A 20,037-nucleotide genomic window follows, 5' to 3' on the forward strand; every position below is an offset into this window, starting at 1 on the left:
GACATCCCTGCTCCTGTACTCGAATCCTCTCACTATGAAGGCCAACATACCATTTGCCTTTTTTACCACCTGTTGGACCAAAGAAAGAACAAAGAACAAAGAAAATTACAGCACAGGAACAGGCCCTTTGGCCCTCCAAGCCTGCGCCGATACAGATCCTCTATCTAAAGCATGCTTACCTTCAGCGACTGGTGTAGGAGAACACCCAGGTCTCGCTGCATATTCCCCTCTCTCAGTTTATAGCCGTTCAGATAATAATCTGCCTTCCTGTTTTTACTACCAAAGTGGATAACCTCACATTTATCCACATTATACTGCATTTGCCATGCATTTACCCACTCACTCAACTTGTCCAAATGACCCTGAAGCCTCTCTGCATCCTCCTCACAACTCAGCCTCCCACCCAGTTTTGTGTCATCTGCAAATTTGGAGATATTACATTTAGTTCCCTCATCTGTCAGTCATTCATATATATTGTGAATAGCTGGGGTCCTAGCACCAATCCCTGCAGTACCCCACTAGTCACTGCCTGCCATTCGGAAAAAGACCCAATTATCCCTACTCTTTGTTTCCTGTCTGCCAACCAATTTTCTATCCATCGCAATACACTACCCCCAATCCCATGCGCTTTAATTTTACATGCTAATCTCTTCTGTGGGACTTTGTCGAAAGCCTTCTGAAAGTCCAAATAAACCACATCCACTGGCTCCCCCTCATCAACTCTAATAGTTACATCCTCGAAGAATTCTAGTAGATTTGTCAAGCATGATTTCCCTTTCATAAATCCATGCTGACTCTGCCTGATTCTACCACTGTTCCCCACTACCGACATCAGGCTGACTGGTCTATAATTCCCTGCTTTCTCTCTACCTCCCTTTTTAAATAGTGGGGTTACATTAGCTACCCTCCAATCTGTAGGAACTGTTCCAGAGTCTATAGAATCTTGGAAGATGACCACCAATGCATCCACTATTTCTAGGGCCACTTCCTTACGTACTCTGGGATACATACCATCAGGCCCTGGGGAATTATCGGCCTTCAATCCCATCAACTTCCCCAACACCATTTCTTTACGAATACTGATTTCCTTCAGTTCCTCTCTCTCACTAAGCCCTGTGTTCCCCAACATTTCGGGTATGATATTTGTGTCCTCCTTTGTGAAGACCAAACCAAAGTATGCATTTAGTTGGTCAGCCATTTCATTATTCCCCATAATAAATTCCCCTGTTTGAGTGCAAGGAACCTACATTTGTCTTCAACAATCTTTTTCTCTTCACATACCTATAGAAACTTTTACAGGCAGTTTTTATGTTCCCCGCAAGCTTACTCTCGTACTCTATTTTCCCCTTCTTAATCAATCCCTTGGTCCTCCTTTGCTGAATTCTAAACTGCTCCCAATCCTCAGGTCTGTTATTTTTTTCTGGCAAATTTATATGCCTCTTCCTTGGATCTAATGCTATCTCTAATTTCCCTTGTAAGCCATGGTTTGGCTACCTTGCCCGTTTTACTTTTGCATCAGACAGGGATAAACAATTGTTGCAGTTCATCCATGCACTCTTTAAATGTTTGCCATTACCTATCCACCATCATCCCTTTAAGTAATGTTTCCCAATCCTTCATTGCCAACTCGCGCCTCATACCTTCGTAGTTTCCTTTACTAAGATTCAGGACCCTAGTCTCAGAATCAACTACGTCACTCTCCATCTTGATGAAGGATTCTATCATATTATGGTCACTCATCCCCAAGGGGTCTCGCACCACTAGATTGTCAATTATTTCTCTCTCATTACACAATACCTAGTCTAGGATGGCCCGTTCTCTAGTTGGTTCCTCAATGTATTGGTCCAGAAAACCATCCCGTATACACTCCAAGAATTCCTCCTCTACGGTATTGTGACTAATTTGATTTGCCCAATCTATATGCAGATGAAAGTCACCCATAATTACAGATGTTCCTTTCTCGCATGCGTCTCTAATTTCCTGTTTAATGCCATTCCCAACATCACCACTACAGTTTGGGGGTCTATATACAACCCCCACTAACGTTTTTTGCCCTTTAGTGTTTCTCAGCTCTACCCATACAGAATCCACATCATCAGAGCAAGTCCTGCTTGCTAGTTTCTTTCCTAGTTCACTAAAATCTGCCTGCAGCTCCTCATCCATCTTTCTAACTCAACCTTAACTCAATTTTCCTAACTGATTCCCATATCCCTTGCTTCCCTTACAATTTCTGCAAGAGCAATTTAGATGGGCCATTCGGCCCATCGTGTCCATGCCGGCTCTCTGCAAGAGCAACCCCCCCTAGTCCCACTCCCTCGCCTTTTCCCCGTAGCCCTGCAAATTTTTTCTTCAGGTAATTATCCAATACCCTTTTGAAAGCCACGATTAAATCTGCCTCCACCACACCTTCAGGCAGTGCATTCCAGATCATAACCACTCACTGCGTAAAAAAGTTTTCATGACGCCTTTGCTTCTTTTGCCAATCATTTTAAATCAGTGTCCTCTGGTCCTCATCTCTTCTGCCAATGGGAACAGTTCCTCCCTATCGAGTCTGTTCAGACCCATCATGATTTTGGAGTACTTCAATCAAATCTCCTCTCTTTTAAGGAGAATGGCCCTAGCTTCTCCAATCTATCCATGTAACTGAAGTCCCTCATCCCTGGAACCATTCTCATAAAACTTTTCTGCACCCGAATGTCTTCACATCCTTCCTAAAGCGTGGTGCCCAAATTTGGACACAATGTTCCAGTTGAGGCTGAACCAGGGTTTTTATAAAGATTCACCACAATGTCCTTGCTTTTGTACTCTTATGCCTCGATTTACAAAGTGCAGGATCCCATTTGCCTTATTCACCGCTTTCGCAACCTACTCTGTCACCTTCAACCCTGTGTTCATCTACCACCAGGCCTCTCTGCTCCTGCACCCCTTTAGAATTGTGTCCTTTATTTTATATCGCCTCTCCTCATTTTTCTTACCAAAATGTATCACTTCACACTTCTCTGCATGAAATTTCATCTCAGTCAGTGCCGTAATGGTAAAGGAGGCCATTCGGCCCATCGAGCCCCTGCTGGCTCTCTGTAGAGCAGTCCAATCAGTCCCATTCCCAGTTCTCGCCCTGCACATTCATTTCCCTGTGCACCCTCTCAAGGACCCGTAAATCCTTCCTAACGTGAGGTGACCAGAACTGGATATAATACTCTAGTTGTGGCCCAACCCCAGCTTTATAAAGTTTCAGCATAACTTCCCTGCTTTTGTACTCAAGACCTCTATTTAATGAAGCACCAGATCCCATATGCCTTGCTAACTACTCTCTCAATATGTCTTGCCATCTTTAAGGATCTTACGGACATGAACGACCAGGTCCCTCTGTCCCTGTACAATTGTCCCTCTATTGCCTCTCCCTATCCCCTTTGCCAAAATGCATCAGCTCACATTACTCTATTAAATTCCACTTGCCTGCCCATTCTGCTCGCCTATATCCTATTGCAGTCGATTGGTATCATCCTGTCTGCCACAACTCCAAGTTTGGCATCATCAGCAAATTTGCAATTTTACTTTGTATTGCAATATCCAAGCCATATACATCAAAAAAAGTAGTGCTCCTAGCACTGAATCTTGGGGAAACACCACTGTTTACCATTTTATCATGACTCTGTTTTCTGTCCTTAAGCCAATTGTTTATCTAAGCTAACACTGACCCTCCCATTCCACAAGCCTCAGTTTTCTTAACCAGTCTTTTATGTGGTCGTTTGTCAAAAGCTTTCTTAAAATACATATAGACAACTTCCATTGCTTTCCCTTCAGAAACCTTCTTTGTTACTTGTCCACCCATTCCACCAGCCTGTCTATGTCCTGTTGAAGTTTATCACTATCCACCTCACAGTTCACAATACTTCCAAGTTTTGTGTCAGCTGCAACTTTTGAAATTGTGCCCTGTGCACTCATGTCTAGGTGATTAATATAGATCAAGAAAGGAAATTCTCCTAATAATGATCCCTAGGGAACCCAACTATATAACTTTCTCCAGTTCGAAAAACACCCATTCCTGTCTCAGCCAACTTCATATCAATGCTGCTACAGTCCCTTTTATTCTATGGGCTTTAACTTTGCTGAAAAGTCTGTTGTGTGGCACTTTATCAAATGCCTTTTGGAAGTCCATGTACACCACATCAACTGCATTACCCCCATCAAACTCAGTCAAATTAGTTAAACATGATTTACCCTTAACAAATCCATGCTGTCTTTCCTTAATTAATCCACATTTGTCCAAGTGACATCTAATTTTGTCTTGGATTATCGTTTCTAAAAGCTTTCCTACCACTGAGGTTAAACTGACTGGCCTGTAGTTGCTGGGGTTATCCTTACACTCTTTTTCAAACTAGGATATCACATTTGCAATTATCCAGTCCTCCTGCTCCACCGCTGTATCTAAGGAGGATTGGAAGATTATGGCCAGTGCCTCCAGAATTTCCACCCTTACTTTCTTCAGTATCCTCATCTAATCCAATCCTGATGACTTATCAACTTTAAGTGCTGCCAGCCTTTCTGATACCACCTCTTATCAATTTTTAGCCCATTCAGCGTCTCAACTACCTCCTCTTTCACTATAACTTTGGCAGCATCTTCTTCTTTGGTAAAGATTGAGGCAAAGTACTCATTTAGTACCTCAGCCTCCATGCATAAATCTCCTTTTAAGTCCCTAAGTCGGTCCCATTCCTCCTTTTTATCACCCTTTTACCATTTATATGCTTATAGAAGTCTTTTGGACTCCCTTTTATGTTAGCTGCACTCTCTTCTCATACTCCCTTTTTGCTTCTCTTTCCATTTTCATAGCCCCTCTAAACTTTCTGTATTTAGCGTGACTCTCTCAGACTTCAGGATAATAAAATAAGTCATTCACACCCTTTTTCTGCTTCATCTTACTTTTTCGTAATCCAGGAAGCTCTCAGTTTGCCCGACGTGTCCCCCCTGTGGGAATGTACCTTGACTATCTCCTCTTTAAAAGCAGCCCATTGTTCCATTACAGTTTTGCCTGCTCGTCTTTGATTCCAATTTACCAGAGCCAGATCCATTCTCACCCCACTGAAACTGGCCCACCCACAATTATTTTTTTTTTAAACTCTGGTCTTTTTCCATAGCTAACCTCTTCTTCTTTGGCCTACTTATCTCAAGAGACAATGGATAAGCGCCTGGAGGTGGTCAGTAGCTAACCTAAACCTCATACTATTGATCACTCTTTCCAAAATGTTTCCCTACTGACATTTGATCCACTTGACCCACCTCATTCCCTATAACCAGCAATAATCCTTCCTCATGAACCGGAAACATGCTGACGTAGAAAATTCTCCTGAACACACTTCAGAAACTCTTTCCACCCCCGCCCTTTACACTAATATCCCAGTCTATATTAGGATAATTTAAGGAGGCCTGATCTCCATATCCTTGGATTCCGTTACAGTGCAAAAATCTATCTCCTCCGCCTTGAATATACTCAATGACTGAACAATCACAACCCTCTGGGTTAGACAATTCCAAAGATTCACAATCCTTGGAGTGAAGAAAATTTAGTCATCTTAGTCCTAAAAGATCAGCCCCTTATGCTGAGGCTGTGTCCCTGTGTTCTAGATTCCCCAGTCAGGGGAAACAACCTGTGTCTACCAGGTCAAGCCCCCAACTCCAAAAAGTACAGGCCCAATTTACTCAGCTTCTCAACATAGGAAAACCCTCTCATCCCAAGAACCAATCTAGTGAACCTTCGGTGTACTACCTCCAAGGCAAGTATATCCTTAGATATGGAGACCAAAATGGTGTACAGTACTTCAGCTGTAGTCTCACCAAAGCCCTGTTCAAGGATATTATCCCCAATCTCCCGAGCACTCATCTTGTATATCAACCTTTTATGTGGCACCTTATCAAATGTCTTGAAAATCCCAAAATAATACATTCACTGATCCCTTTATCTATCCCGCTAGTTACATGCTCAAAAAAATGTAATAAATTTGTCAAACATGATTTCCCTTTCGTAAAGTCATGGTGATTTTTCTTATTGCTGTTACCACTTCCTTAATAATGGATTCCAGCAATTTAGTTCCCAGTTTTCTCTCTCTCCTTTTTTTTTTTGAATAGTGGTGTTAAATTTGTTACCAAACTCCTTTCTCACTGCTGTCCTTTTATCATCCTTAATTATCAGGGCTACCCCTCCTCCTTTTCCATTCTCTCTGTCTTTTCGAAACGTTGTGTACTCTGGAATATTTTGTTCCCAACCTTGGTCAGCATGCAGCCACCTCTCTGTGATGGTTATTAGATTAAAACCATTTATCTCTTTTTGTAGCATTAATTTGTCTGTCTTCTTGTGAATGCTTCCGGAGTTCAGATAAAGTACCTTTAATTTTAACTTTCTACCATATTTCCCTGATTTGACCTTATTCACTGATGATTTATTAAACTCATTGTCCCTTCCTATCACACTGCTTTTCTTTACCCAAATTACCCAAGTTATTGGAGTCACTTGAACACTGGTCCCAGCCCAGTTTAAGAGGAGCCTGACCCAACTGAACAGCTCCCACTTTCGCCAGTGCCCCATGAATCAAAACTCCTGCCTCTCTCTTTGAGCCAGGAGTTCAACTCTGATTCGTTTTGACTCTCGGCCAATTTGCACATGGCTAAGGTAATAATCCAGGAGTTAACTTTGAGATTCTGCTTTTTTATACTCTGGCTCCACAAATTCTCTGAGCAGAACCTCATTCCTAGTTCTCAATATGTTGTTGGTTTCTACAAGAGCCATGACAACTTGCTCTTCCCCCACCCAAGTTCTTCTCCAGCTGTGCTGACTACACTGTCTCCTACCACTACCAAATTCCTTTCTACGCCCTCCCACTTGACTGGCCTCCTGTACCATGGACAATTTGCCCATCCACCCTGCAGTCTTCGTTCTCATCCATACAGGTAGCAAGCACCTCATACCTATTGGACAAGGACAAAGGTTGAGGTTCCTCCGTCACTGCATCATCAGCTCAAGATCAAATTCATCTCTCGACAGCCGACAGCACATACTAAAGGTCATCCACCATTTCAACACACATTTTAATGCAGCAATCAGTTAGGCACGCATCACTCAGTATTTTATGATTGCATCAACTACAGATTTGAAGGGTTGGCAATGCTCACAAGTATTGAAGGCCAGTAAAAGGAGCTGGAGTGAGCAGCCTGTCTCTGGCAAAAACAACATACGAATTAGGAGCAGGAGTAGGCCACTCGGCCCTTCGAGCCTGCTCCACCATTCAATAAGTTCTTGGCTAAACTAATTACTCCACATTTCCACCTACCCCCGATAACCTTTCACCCCCTTTCTTATCAAGAATCTATCTACCTCTGCCTTAAAAATATTCAAAGACTCTGCTTCCACCACCTTTTGAGGAAGAGAATTCCAAAGACCCTCAGAAAAAAATTCTCCTCATCTCTGTCTTAAATGGGCGACCCCTTATTTTTTTAAAAAACAGTGACCCCTAGTTCTAGATTCTCTCACAAGGGGAAACATCCTTTCCACATCCACCCTGTCAAGACCCCTCAGGATTATATATGTTTCAATCAAGTCGCCTCTTACTCTTCTAAATTCCAGCAGATACAAGCCTAGCCTGTCCAATCTTTCTTCGCAAGACAGCCCACCCATTCCAGGTATCAGTCTAATAAACCTTCTCTGCACTGCCTCAAACGCATTTACATCCTTCCTTAAATAAGGAGACCAGTACTGTACACAGATGTGGTCTCACCAATGCCCTGTATAGCTGAAGCATAACCTCCCTACTTTTGTATTCAATTCCCCTTGCGATAAACAAGTGGGCGGCACAGTGGCGCAGTGGTTAGCACTGCAGCCTCACAGCTCCCGGGACCCGGGATCAATTCTGGGTACTGCCTGTGCAGAGTTTGCAAGTTCTCCCTGTGACCGCGTGGGTTTTCACCGGGTGCTCCAGTTTCCTCCCACAGCCAAAGACTTGCAGGTTGATAGGTAAATTGGCCATTGTAAATTGCCCCTAGAGTAGTTAGGTGATAGGGAATATGGGATTACTGCACGGTTAGAATAAATGGGTGGTTGTTGATCGGCACAGACTCGGTGGGCCGAAGGGCCTGTTTCAGTGCTGTATCTCTAAAATAAAAATAAAAAAACATTCTATTAGCTTTACTAATTATGTGCTGTACCTGCATACTACCCTTTTCAATTCCTGCACTAGGACACCCAGATCCCTCTGCATCTCCGAGCTCTGCAATCTACATACATACATTTAATGCAGCAGCATTAAATGAAGAAAAACAAACCCAAGAGCTTCAGAGGCACAAGGGAAAAATGGACACCAAGCCAGAGAGGCAGAGACTGGCACTGGTGACCAACAGCTGGGCCAATGAACTGGGTTTTAAAGTAAGAGCACCCCTAGAATTGCAGACACATTCATTGCACACTGTTATACATTTGATGTGACGTTTGCTCATTAGGGTTCCGGAGGTCAGTCCTGGGGTGTGGAGTAATTTTCATTGCAGACACTCAGAAGCTGCAGCGTACAGCACAGCTAGATGCAAAATCAGTTCCTACCATTACAACATGCCCCAGCCCCAGGAGACCAACCCCACCAGCAACCACGTGTCGGGTTTTTCTCTCGCACCAGCCATTCTGTATAATAGTGACAATCATTGCCGAGTGTGAGCTGCTACTATGACCACTATAACTGGACTGAGATTGGAAAACTCATTTCAGAGGACTCTGTAGCCATCTAAGAGATGAAAGTGTCAGACACCGCAGTTTTTCAAACTGTGCATCGAGCCTGTTCACACAGGACATAGGGAGCACCCCACCATCTCGATTTGCAGCCTGCTGATCTCTGATCCAATCCACTGATGCCTGCAACCCCTATGAATCTGCCATGAGGATAGCAGGACAGCAAAGAGCAACGGTGTGAAGGAAACAGCTCAGTGGGCCCTGAATTTGGTGCACATTCCTGCGGAGCAGCTTACAAGGAAATGGCGGCATGGGATGGGCTGGAAGGAATGGCAGAGAAGTAAAGACGGTCACGGCAGAAGAACACACAAGGGTCTGGTAGCAACCCAGAAACAGTAAAACCAATCCGGGGGGGAGAGAGAGAGAGAGAGAGAGAGAGAGAGAGAGAGAGAGAGAAAAGGAACAGAAATTGGCACAATTCACTACCTCTGCTCCAATGTACCATAAAATGCACCAAATACAAGATGAAAAGTAGCAGTTTCTGCATGACAGAGGATGCTCCCGTAGTCTCCTGAAAAATTAATCTAGCAGGGGCACGAGCACTGATGTCAAGGTTTAGTGAAGCCCAGGCTGGGCATTGTATTAACACAATCGTTGGGGATCTATCGGGTGCTGTGGGTTAACAGTCATGTGGAGCGTGACCTGAAATTGATATTAAGCAGAGCCCGCTGCCTACCTTTTCTCGGTACATTTGAACCATTTTCAACCTACGCAGAAGCTCCTCTTTCTTGCTCACTTCTCTCTGCAATCGCACCTTCTCCTCAAGTAGCTGCTGCTGTTCAGGGATCAGAGACAAAGGATAAACCCTCGGGAACTTTGCAGGAGTCTGGGCGTTCCGTATGGCTGCGAAGTGGGGTCCCAGACCCTCCCCCTCTGCGCCAGTCTCAGGCTGTTCATCCGCCAACTTATTGAAAAGATTCTCTGTCTGTGTGGTCACACCAGCCTGAGCAGAACAAGCTTCACCAGGGAGCTGGCTGTTACTAGCATCAGTGCCAGGGTCAGCACTTCCACCGCCTTCACCTTGACAGTCAATCTTTAGCCGCTTTGGCAATATGAATGGAGAGTTAAAGGAGCGACGTGTTTTCTTCAGCCGTTCTCGGAGACTGGCACTCATAGGCTGTCAGAGAGAGGCAACAAAATTAACAATAGTCCGCAGCTTGGTTTGTAATCAGGTTGATTCATAGCCCATTGCTACAAACCTGAATGAGCCATGACTGACTATACTGCAGTCTGAAGACATTCAGTGGGTAGCACTATCACCTGAGTCAGTAGGTTTTGGGTTCACATCTCAATCCAGAGACCTAATTCCATAATCCAGCCTGACGCTCCCAGTGGAATGCTGAGGAAGCGCTGCACAGTCGAGGGTGGCAGCACCACACGAGCACTGCATCGTCGGGGTAGGGGCAGGGCAGGGCAGTATTTCAGGTGTGATGTTAAACTGAGGCACCTTCTGCCCTCTCAAGTGGACATAAAGTTTCCATGGCACTATCTGAAGAGCAAGGGAGTTATTCTCAGAGTCCTGGCCAATATTTATCCCTCAACTAACATCACAAACAGATTATCTGGTCACGATCACATTGTTTGTGGGAGCTTTCTGTGCCTTTCGTACAACAGAGACTACACTTCAAAAGTACTTTATTGATTATGAAGCACTTTGGGACATCCTGAGATGGTAAAAGGCACGATCGAAATGCAAGTTCTTTCCTTCTTAAATTTCTGCAAATATTAGGAGTGAAATAAGTTCAGGTCTAAAATTCCCCACATGGCAAGGCCACACTTTCAAGTGTGCTTTTGTGCAGCGTCATCAGGCACTAACATGTGAGGGCAGAAAGAAGAAAGTAAATAAAATGGAGGGCATCCCAAACAATCTGATGGCCAGGGGAGGAGTGCTAGGCAAAACCTAGAGCCCAACCACTCGCAACTGTAGCAAGACCTGCACTATGTTTACATGGATACTGGGGCTCACTTTCTGTGCTAGATGTGGACATGTCAGACTTGCAAAGTTTGAGATCCTTCCAACTTGCCTACTGCAAATATTTCATTGATTGACTCTCACCGTTTTTGCTGCTGTGTTGCTGTGAGCTGGGGTCTGACCATCTGATCCCAACTGCTCTGCTGGCAAAGACCCACAAGGAGAACTGAAGTTCACACTCTCCATTCTTGCACTCCGTTCTTTTGTGATCTAATGACACAAATCAGATAAATGAGCACTCATTTGTAACAGAAATTAGAGACCTTTTCCCATCCAACGTTTTGTCCCAATCTTTTCTTTCTCTTTACCTATTGACAGAGAGGATGGTTAATGCTGGGTAGGGTGGCCAGTCATTCAATTTTATACTAGACAGTCCAGTTTTCAGGTGGTCTGTCCCCTGTCCGGGACCCAATTTAAACAGGGCGCCTTATTGTCCGGTATTTTTATTTTGAAGTGCCCAGCCTCTAGGGAAACATTTAAAATTGAAATTATTGGTCCTGCCTGTGCCTGCAAATGCCCAGCTCAGGGCACTGCAGTCGCTATTGGGCCTATCCGTATACACGGCCTTATAACACCCTCACACGATTATCGCTTCTGCCGTGATTAACACAGACATAAAACCACACTCATGCACATTGCTTGAGAATCTGCCATGAGGAGGCACAGACAGCAGCCTGGTAAAAAACCTTGTATGTCTGTGCTTTGCTCCTATTCTCAACCTGAAGATTGCTGCTCATAAAATGGATCATGTTATTAGGCGGTCTCAGCACTGGTACACACAATTCCTGATTAAAAGCATCACTCGATTTGTTTTTTTTTTAAACTGCTCCAAGGTTCATTATTAGCTGGAAATATACAAGCTCCCTAAGTTTAGCTCACTCTAAGACACTGGATTCATTATTAGAATTAGAGAATTAGAATTAGAGGTCCAAGGGATTAGGGAGAATGAGGAATTGAAGGAAATTAGTATTGGTAAGAAGGTTGTATTGGAGATATTAATGGGGCTGAAGATTGAGAAATCCCCAGGATCTGATATTCTACATCCAGAAGTATTGAAAGAGGTAGCTATGGAAATATTATATGCATTGTTGATCATCTTCCAAAATTCTATAGATTCTGGAACAGTTCCTGCAGATTGGAAGATCGCAAATGCCACCCCACTATTTAAGAAGGGAGAAAAAGAGAAAACAGGGAATTACAGACCTGTTAGCCTTATATCAATCGTTGGGAAAATGCTAGAATCTACTCGAAAGGATGTGATAAATGGACACTTGGATAATAATGATCTGATTGGCCATAGTCAACATGGATTTGTGAATGGGAAATCATATTTAATGAACCTGTTGGAGTTTTTTTGAGGATGTTACTAACAGAATTGATGAAGGGGAGTCGGTGGACATGGTATACTTGGATTTTCAGAAGGCTTTTGATAAAGTCCCCCACAGGAGGTTGGTTAGCAAAATTAAAGCACGTGGGATAGGAGATAATATACTGACATGGATTAAGGATTGGTCAACAGGCAGAAAGCAGAGAGTAGGAATAAACAGGCCATTCTCGCTTTGGTAGGCTGTGACTAGTGGGGTTCAAACACATGGGATCCAGGGTGAGCTAGCCAATTGGATACAACATTGGCTTGGTGATAGGAGGCAGAGGGTGGTAGTGGAGGGTTGTTTTTCAGATTGGAGGCCGGTGACCAGTGGTGTGCCACAGGGATTGGTGCTGGGCCCTCTGTTGTTTGTCATATATATTAATGACTTGGATGTGAATGTAGGGGGCATGATTAGTATGTTTGCAGATGACACCAAAATTGGTGGTGTAGTGGACAGTGAAGAAGGTTGTCTAAGGTTTCAACAGGATATCGATCAACTGGAAAAGTGGGCAAGGGATTGGCAAATGGAATTTAACGCAGACAAGTGTGAAGTGATGCATTTTGGGAAGTTAAACCAGGGCAGGACATATACAGTGAATGGCAGGGCCCTGGGGAGTGTTGTTGAGCAGAGAAACCTTGGGGTGAAAGCACATAGTTCCCTGAAAGTGGCAACACAGGTAGACAGGGTGGTGCAGAAGGCGTATGGCATGCTTGCCTTCATCGGCCGAAGCATTGAGTACAAGAGTTGGGACATCATGTTACAGTTGTACATAACGTTGGTTAGGCTGCATTTGGAGTACTGTGTGCAGTTCTGGTCACCGCACTACAGGAAAGATGTGATTAAGCTAGAGAGGGTGCAGAAAAGATTCACAAGGATGTTGCCTGGTTTGGAGGGCTTGAGTTATATAGAGAGATTGGATAGGCTGGGTCTGTTTTCCCTGGAGCGAAGGAAGCTGAGAGGGGACATGATAGAGGTATATAAAATTATAAGAGGCATCGATAGGGTAGATAGCCAGAGTCTGTTTCCCTTGGTAGGGGTGAGTAAAACTAGAGGGCATAGATTTAAGGTGAGAGGGAAGAGGTTTAAAGGGGATCAAAGGAGTAAATTTTTCACACAAAGAATAGTGGGTATCTGGAATGAGCTGCCTGAGGAGGTGGTGGAGGCAGGAACAGTAGCGACATTTAAGAGGCATCTGAACAGGTACTTGAATGAGCAAGGCATAGAGGGATATGGAATTAATGCAGGCAGGTGGGATTAGTATAGACAGGCATTATGGCCGGCATGGATGCGGTGGGCCGAAGGGCCTGTTTCTATGCTGTACGACTCTATATAAACTGGGAAAATCAGATTGGCAATAGTAGCCTGGACGAGGAGTTCATAGAATGCTTTTGAGATCATTTCTTAGAGCAGCATGTTCTGGAACCAACCAGAGAGCAGGTCATATTCGACTTGGTATTGTGTAATGTGGTAGGATTAATTAATGACCGCAGAGTAAAGGCACCTCTCGGTAGCAGTGACCACAATATGATTGAATTTTACATCCAGTTTGAAAGAGAGGAGTGGGTCTAAGAGTAGTATTTTAAACTTAAATAAGGGCAACTATGTGGGCATGAAAGCTGAGCTAGCTGAAGTGAACTGGGTTACTCGGCTAGGAGACAGATCAATAGAGAAGCAGTGGCAGACATTTAAGGGGATATTTCAGAAAATTCAGAATAAGTATATTCCTACTATAAATGGGGGGGGAGGGGGGGGGAACCCACCATCTGTGGTTAACTAAAGAAGTTCACGAAAGCATCAAACTCAAGGAAAAAGCATATAATTGTGCAAAGATGAGTGGCAGTTCAGATGATTGGTCAGAATATCAAGAACAGTAGAGAATGACTAAAAGATTAATAGCTAGCTAGGAATGTAAAAACAGGTGGCAAGCGTTTCTACAGGTATTTAAAAAGGAAAAGAGTAGGTAAAGTGAGTGCTGGTCCTTTAGGGAGTGAGAATGGGGAGTTAATAAATAAGGAAATGGCGGATGAAATGAACAGATATTTTACTTCTGTCTTCACTACAGAGGATACAAAAAACATTCCAGTAATAGCTGTAAATCAGGAATTGGAAGGAAGAGAGGAACTTGCTGAAATTACTATCAGGGAAGCGGCACTGAGCAAACTGATGGAGTTGCCGGCTGACAAGTCCCCGAGTGGTGATGGATTCCATCCTCGGGTCTTAAAAGAAGTGGCTAATGAGATAGTAGATGCGTTGGTGTTAATTTTTCAAAATTCTCTTGATTTTGGAAGGGTTCCATCAAGCTGGAAAGTAGCTAATATAACCCCTCTATTCAAGAAATTGGGGGGGGGGGGGGGGTAGGGTGGTGGAGGCAGAAAACAGGTATCTGTCGGCCAATTAGCTTGACCTCTGTCGTGGGGAAGGTGTTAGAATCAATCATTAAGGAGGCTATAACTGGGCACTTAGAAAATCTCAAAGTAATCTGGAATAGTCAGCATGGTTTCATACAAGAGAAATCATGTTTAGCCAATTTATTGGAGTTCTTTGAAGGAGTAACATGCGCTGTGGATAAAGGGGAACCCGTTGACATACTGTACTTGGATTTCCAGAAGGTATTTGACAAGGTGCCACATAAAAGGTTATTGCGCAAAGTAGGAGCTCATGGTGTAGGTGGTAACATATTAGCATGGATAGAGGATTTGCTGGCTGGCAGAAAACAAAGTGTCAATGGGTCATTTTTAGATTGGCAGGATGTGATGAGTGGAGTCCCGCAGGGGTCTGTGCTGGGGCCTCAACTTTTGCAGATAACACAAAGATAGGGAGGAAAATATGCTGTGAAGAGGACATAAGGAGGTTGCAGACCAATACAGATAGGTTGAGTAAATGGGCAAAAATGTGGCAGATGGAGTAAAATGTGAAGTTAACTTTGGCAGGAAAAATTCCAAGGTGTTCTAGTTCATGAGTCACAAAACGTTAGTGTGCAGGTACAGCAAGTAATAAAGAAGGCTAATGGAATGCTATCCTTTATTACGAGAAGAATTCAGAATAAAAGCAAGGATGTTATGCTTCAGTTATACAGGGCATTGGTGAGACCACATCTCGAATATTTTTAAGGCGGAGGTAGATAGATTCTTGTTAGGCAAGGGAATCAAAGATTATCGGGGGTCAATGAGAGTGTGGAATTCGAGACAGAAACCGATCAGCCATGATCTTACTGAATGGTGGAGCAGGCTAGAGGGGCCGAATGGCCTCCTTCTGCTCCTAATTTGTATATTCCTACAGTCGTATAGCTGTGTGCATAAATACAAGCCCAAAAGGGAGTTAGAACATCTTCAAACTCATCTTATGTGTAACCACGATATGTACCTGCATCATCTGTTAGGAGGCCAACAATTCCATTATTATAATAGTTTGCAAACAAGAGGTGACCATTCATCCCAAGGAGGCAGGAGCACCATTCAATCAGGTCATAGCTGATTTTAACCTCAATCCTTCTGTCCCAAATACCCCGATGCGATTCCCTAATAAAAATCTATCAATTTCAGTCTGCAATGTTCCAATACACTCCCAGCATTCGAGGGAGAATTTTCCAGATTTTCACTACCCTTTGTGTGAACAAGTGCTTCCTGATTTCACTCCTGAACCGCCCAGTTCTGATTCTGCTCACTTGATCTGAACTCCCTCAGACAACATCGTCTCATGTCGTCGACCCCACTGAATCCCTTAAATATTTTAATTACCTTGATTAAATCACTCAAGGTTCCAAAATCAAGGAATACAAGCCACATTTATACAACATCCCCCTATAGCAGGAGTGACTGTTCTTTACCTGTGAACCCAGTGAGTGTGGGCAAGCTATTCACCTACAGCAGGCATCACAGTTGCATTGAATCCTGTTTTCACCAGATATTCCCACACTTTCCAGCAGGGTCACTGGGCAGCAATCAGGAACAGGAACTTTGGATAATTTCAACGCTCCATTACCCAGGGAAAACTCGGCAGAGACTGTGAACGGAAGCCTCAGAAATCTCAGCGGGGGGTCCATTTCCACACTCAGTTACTGGAGCTCTCTGCTTGCCGTTATGTGAATGTACTGAACTCTCACTAGGTTTTGGTAGCTTTCTGCAACCTATAGCATCCTTAGACAGCATCTTCCAAACCCACGATCTCTACCAACTAGAAGGACAAGAGCAGCAAAGACATGGGAACACCACCACCTGCAAGTTCCCCTCCAAGCCACACACCATCCTGACTTGGAACTATATCGCCGTTCCTTCACTGTCACTGGGTCAAAATCCTGGAACTCCCTCCCTAACAGCACTGTGGGTGTACCTACCCCAAATGGACTGCAGCGGTTCAAGAAGGCAGCTCACCACCACCTTCTCAAGGGCAATTAAGGATGGGCAATAAATGCTGGCCTGGCCAACAACGCCCACATCCCATGAATGAATAAAAAAAAAAGCTTTATATTTCTTATTTCTTTCCAATTTAGTGTTAGCTTTGCTAATACTAGTGTTAACTTTCTGAAGGTCACTGAGCTGAAACATTAACTCTGCTTCTCTCTCCACAGATGCTGCCAAACCTGCTGAGGATTTCCAACACTTTCTGTTATTATTGTATATTAGTATTAGCTTTGTTCGGTTGGTAACATTCTTCCCTGTGGGTCAGAGGTCATGAGTTCATGCCTCACTGAAGGGCTTTAGCACCTGATTCTCCCCACCCCACCCCAAAGGCAATACTGAGGGAACGCCGCATTGCCGGCGGAGTCGGCCCTGAGGGAGGGTCTGCACCGCCGGAGGAGTGAGCCCTGAAGGAGGGGGAGTATAAGACCAGGAAACATGAGGTAACTATATTAAATTAATTCAGAAGCCGCACGTTTTTGGAGTAAATTTAAACGGAAAACCGCTTTAGAGCCGGTGAATTCCCGCGCGAACACTCACCTCCCGCCTAACGTCTTCGCGCTTATTGCGCAGGCGCTAGCTTCACGGGGCATTCTGGATGTTGTAGTCTCCTGTGGTGAGTGCGCGTGCGCATCAATGCTGCTGCATCTGCATAGTGTCTTTCCCATCTTTGCAACCTCCCCGCCGCTTCATTTTCAAGTGTATTTATCATTGTTATGTAGGAAACCTGGAGTGTAGCAAGATCCCACTAACTGCAATGAGATGTCACCAGTTATTCAATTCCAGTGATGTTGGTTGAAGGAAAAAGAGGATATTGTGGAGAACGAACCACTGTTTATCTTTACATCCTTTTTTTGAACAAGGATGTAACATTTGCAATTCCCCAGTGCTCTGGCACCACATCTGAATCTAAGGAGAATTGGAAGATTATGGTCAGTGCCTCTGCAATTTCCACCCTTACTTCCCTCCGTATCCTCAAATGCATCTTATCCAGTCCTGGTGTTTTATCCACTTTTAGTAGTTAGCCTATCCGATACCTCCTCTTGAGCAATTTTAAACCCTTCAAGTGTTTGAATAATGTCCTCTTTCAACATGACCTGTGCAGCATCTTCGTCCTTGGTAAAGACAGATGAAAAGTATTCATTTAATACCTCAGCTATGCCCGCTGCCTTCATGCGTAAATCCCCTTTTTGGTCCCTCATCTTCGTCTCTCTCCTCCTTTCACCACCTTTTTACTATTAATATGCCTTTTGAAGACTTCTGGTTCCCTTTTATGTTATCTGCCAGTCTCTTTTCATACTGTCTCTTTGCTTCTCTTATTTGCTTTTTTACTTCCTCTCTGAACCTTCTATATTCTGCCTGGTTCTCAGTTGTGTTATCCACCTGACATCTGTCATAATTACACTTGTTCTTCTTCATCTGGGGCTCTTCTCATTAGAGAAGAGAAGATTAAGAGCAGATGTGATTGAAGTGTTCAAAATCATGAGGGGTCTGGATACAAGAGATAGGGAGAAACTGTTCCCATTGGTTGGATGGATCCAAAACCAGGGGATTTAAGGTGATTGACAAAAGAAGCAACAGCGACATGAGGAAAACTTTTTTACACAGTGAGTGGTTAGGATCTGGAATGCACTGCCCGATGGCGACAGATTCAATCGAGGCTTTCGAAGGAAAATTGGATAATTATCTGAAGAGAAAAAAATTTGCAGCGGCGACAGGGAGAGCGAGGTGGCAGCTGGGTAAGTAAGTCCTATATATTTGGGCAGCGGCTGAACCCGAGACACTACACCTGTAGTGTCTCCCACCCGCCCTCCTCCTCTAACCAAAAAAAAGGACTCGGTGGTGTGCAGATAAGGTAAGGCTTTTTCTATTTATTTTTTTTTCGTGTGGTTGGTAAAAACTTTTCGTTCCTTTTTCATTTATCTAAGTTAAGACTAAGTTAAGCTTAAGATTAAAAATGGCAGGAGATCTCAGACCCGTGTTATGCTCCTCTTGCTCAATGTGGGAGCTCAGGTACACGGCTGATGTACCTGACTCCTTCACGTGCTGGAAGTGTGTCCAGCTGCAGCTCTTGTTAGACCGCATGACGGCTCTGGAGCTGCGGATGGACTCACTTTGGAGCATCCGCGATGCTGAGGAGGTCGTGGATAGCACGTTTAGCGAATTGGTCACACCGCAGATTAGGATTGCTGAGGGAGAAAGGGAATGGGTGACCAAAAGGCAGAGAAAGAGCAGGAAGGCAGCGCAGGTGTCCCCTGCGGTCATCTCCCTCCAAAACAGGTATACCGTTTTGGATACTGTTGAGGGAGATGGCTCACCAGGGGAAGGCAGCAGTAGCCAGGTCCATGGCACCGTGGCTGGTTCTGCTGTTCGGAAGGGCGGGAAAAAGAGTGGAAGGGCTATTGTCATCGGGGATTCGATTGTGAGGGGAGTAGATAGGCATTTCTGTGTTCGAAAACGAGAATCCCGAATGGTATGTTGCCTCCCAGGTGCACGGGTCAGGGATGTCTCAGATCGACTGCAGAACATTCTAAAGGGGGAGGGTGAACAGCCAGTTGTCGTTGTGCACATAGGCACCAATGATACAGGTAAAAAACGGGATGAGGTCCTACAAGCAGAATTTAGGGAGTTAGGAGCCAAGTTAAAAAGTAGGACCTCAGAGGTAGTAATCTCAGGATTGCTACCAGTGCCACGTGATAGTCAGAATAGAAATGAAAGAATAGTCAGGATGAATGCGTGGCTTAAGAGATGGTGCAGGAGGGAGGGGTTCAGATTTTTGGGACATTGGGACCGGTTCTGGGGGAGGTGGGACTATTACAAATTGGACGGTCTACAACTGGGCCGGACTGGAACCAATGTCCTTGGGGGTGCTTTTGCTAACGCTGTTGGGGAGGGTTTAAACTAATGTGGCAGGGGGTTGGGAACCAAATGAGGAGGTCAGTGGACAGTAAAGAGGTAGTAACTAAAGCCTGTAAGGAACTAGATAATGAAGTCAGCGTGATTAAGGGAAAGAGTAGGCAGGGAGCAGATGATGAAAGCAAAGGGACTGGTGGTCTGAGGTGCATTTGTTTTAATGCAAGAAGTGTAGTAGGTAAGGCAGATGAATTTAGGGCTTGGATTAGTACCTGGGAGTATGATGTTATTGCTATTACCGAGACTTGGTTGAGGGAAGGGCATGATTAGCAACTAAATATCCCAGGATATCGATGCTTCAGGCGGGATAGAGAGGGAGGTAAAAGGGGTGGAGGAGTTGCATTACTGGTCAAAGAGGATACCACAGCTGTGCTGAAGGAGGGCACTATGGAGGACTCGAGCAGTGAGGCAATATGGGCAGAACTCAGAAATAGGAAGGGTGCGGTAACAATGTTGGGGCTGTACTACAGGCCTCCCAACAGCGAGCGTGAGATAGAGGTACAAATATGTAAACAGATTATGGAAAGATGTAGGAGCAACAGGGTGGTGGTGATAGGAGATTTTAATTTTCCCAACATTGACTGGGATTCACTTAGTGTTAGAGGTCCAGATGGAGCA

At 44.3% G+C, this 20,037-nt stretch overlaps 2 protein-coding genes across 3 annotated transcripts in view; one reads left to right on the forward strand and one right to left on the reverse strand.

Annotated features, from left to right (window-relative positions):
* sfr1 (SWI5-dependent homologous recombination repair protein 1) overlaps positions 1-20,037 on the reverse strand; it is a 32,396-nt gene that overhangs the window by 6,298 nt on the left and 6,061 nt on the right. The window contains exons 1-3 of one of the 2 annotated variants that reach the window (XM_068053219.1): positions 17,047-17,132; positions 10,824-10,949; positions 9,444-9,884 (exon numbers count right to left, since the gene is read on the reverse strand). In XM_068053219.1, the coding sequence (XP_067909320.1) occupies positions 9,444-9,884; positions 10,824-10,925 (543 nt within the window). In that variant the 5' untranslated portion in view covers positions 10,926-10,949; positions 17,047-17,132. Of the gene's footprint in view, positions 1-9,443; positions 9,885-10,823; positions 10,950-17,046; positions 17,133-20,037 lie in introns of those variants that run through there. The other variant, XM_068053220.1, reaches the window with a different exon arrangement.
* col17a1b (collagen, type XVII, alpha 1b) overlaps positions 16,928-20,037 on the forward strand; it is a 257,562-nt gene continuing 254,452 nt past the window's right edge. The window contains exon 1 of the mRNA XM_068053211.1: positions 16,928-16,949. The gene's annotated coding sequence lies outside the window, so the exon portion shown is untranslated. The remainder of the gene's footprint in view (positions 16,950-20,037) is intronic.

Source organism: Heterodontus francisci, chromosome 20 (genome assembly GCF_036365525.1).
Source record: "Heterodontus francisci isolate sHetFra1 chromosome 20, sHetFra1.hap1, whole genome shotgun sequence".
In the NCBI taxonomy this organism is placed as follows: Eukaryota; Metazoa; Chordata; class Chondrichthyes; order Heterodontiformes; family Heterodontidae; genus Heterodontus; species Heterodontus francisci.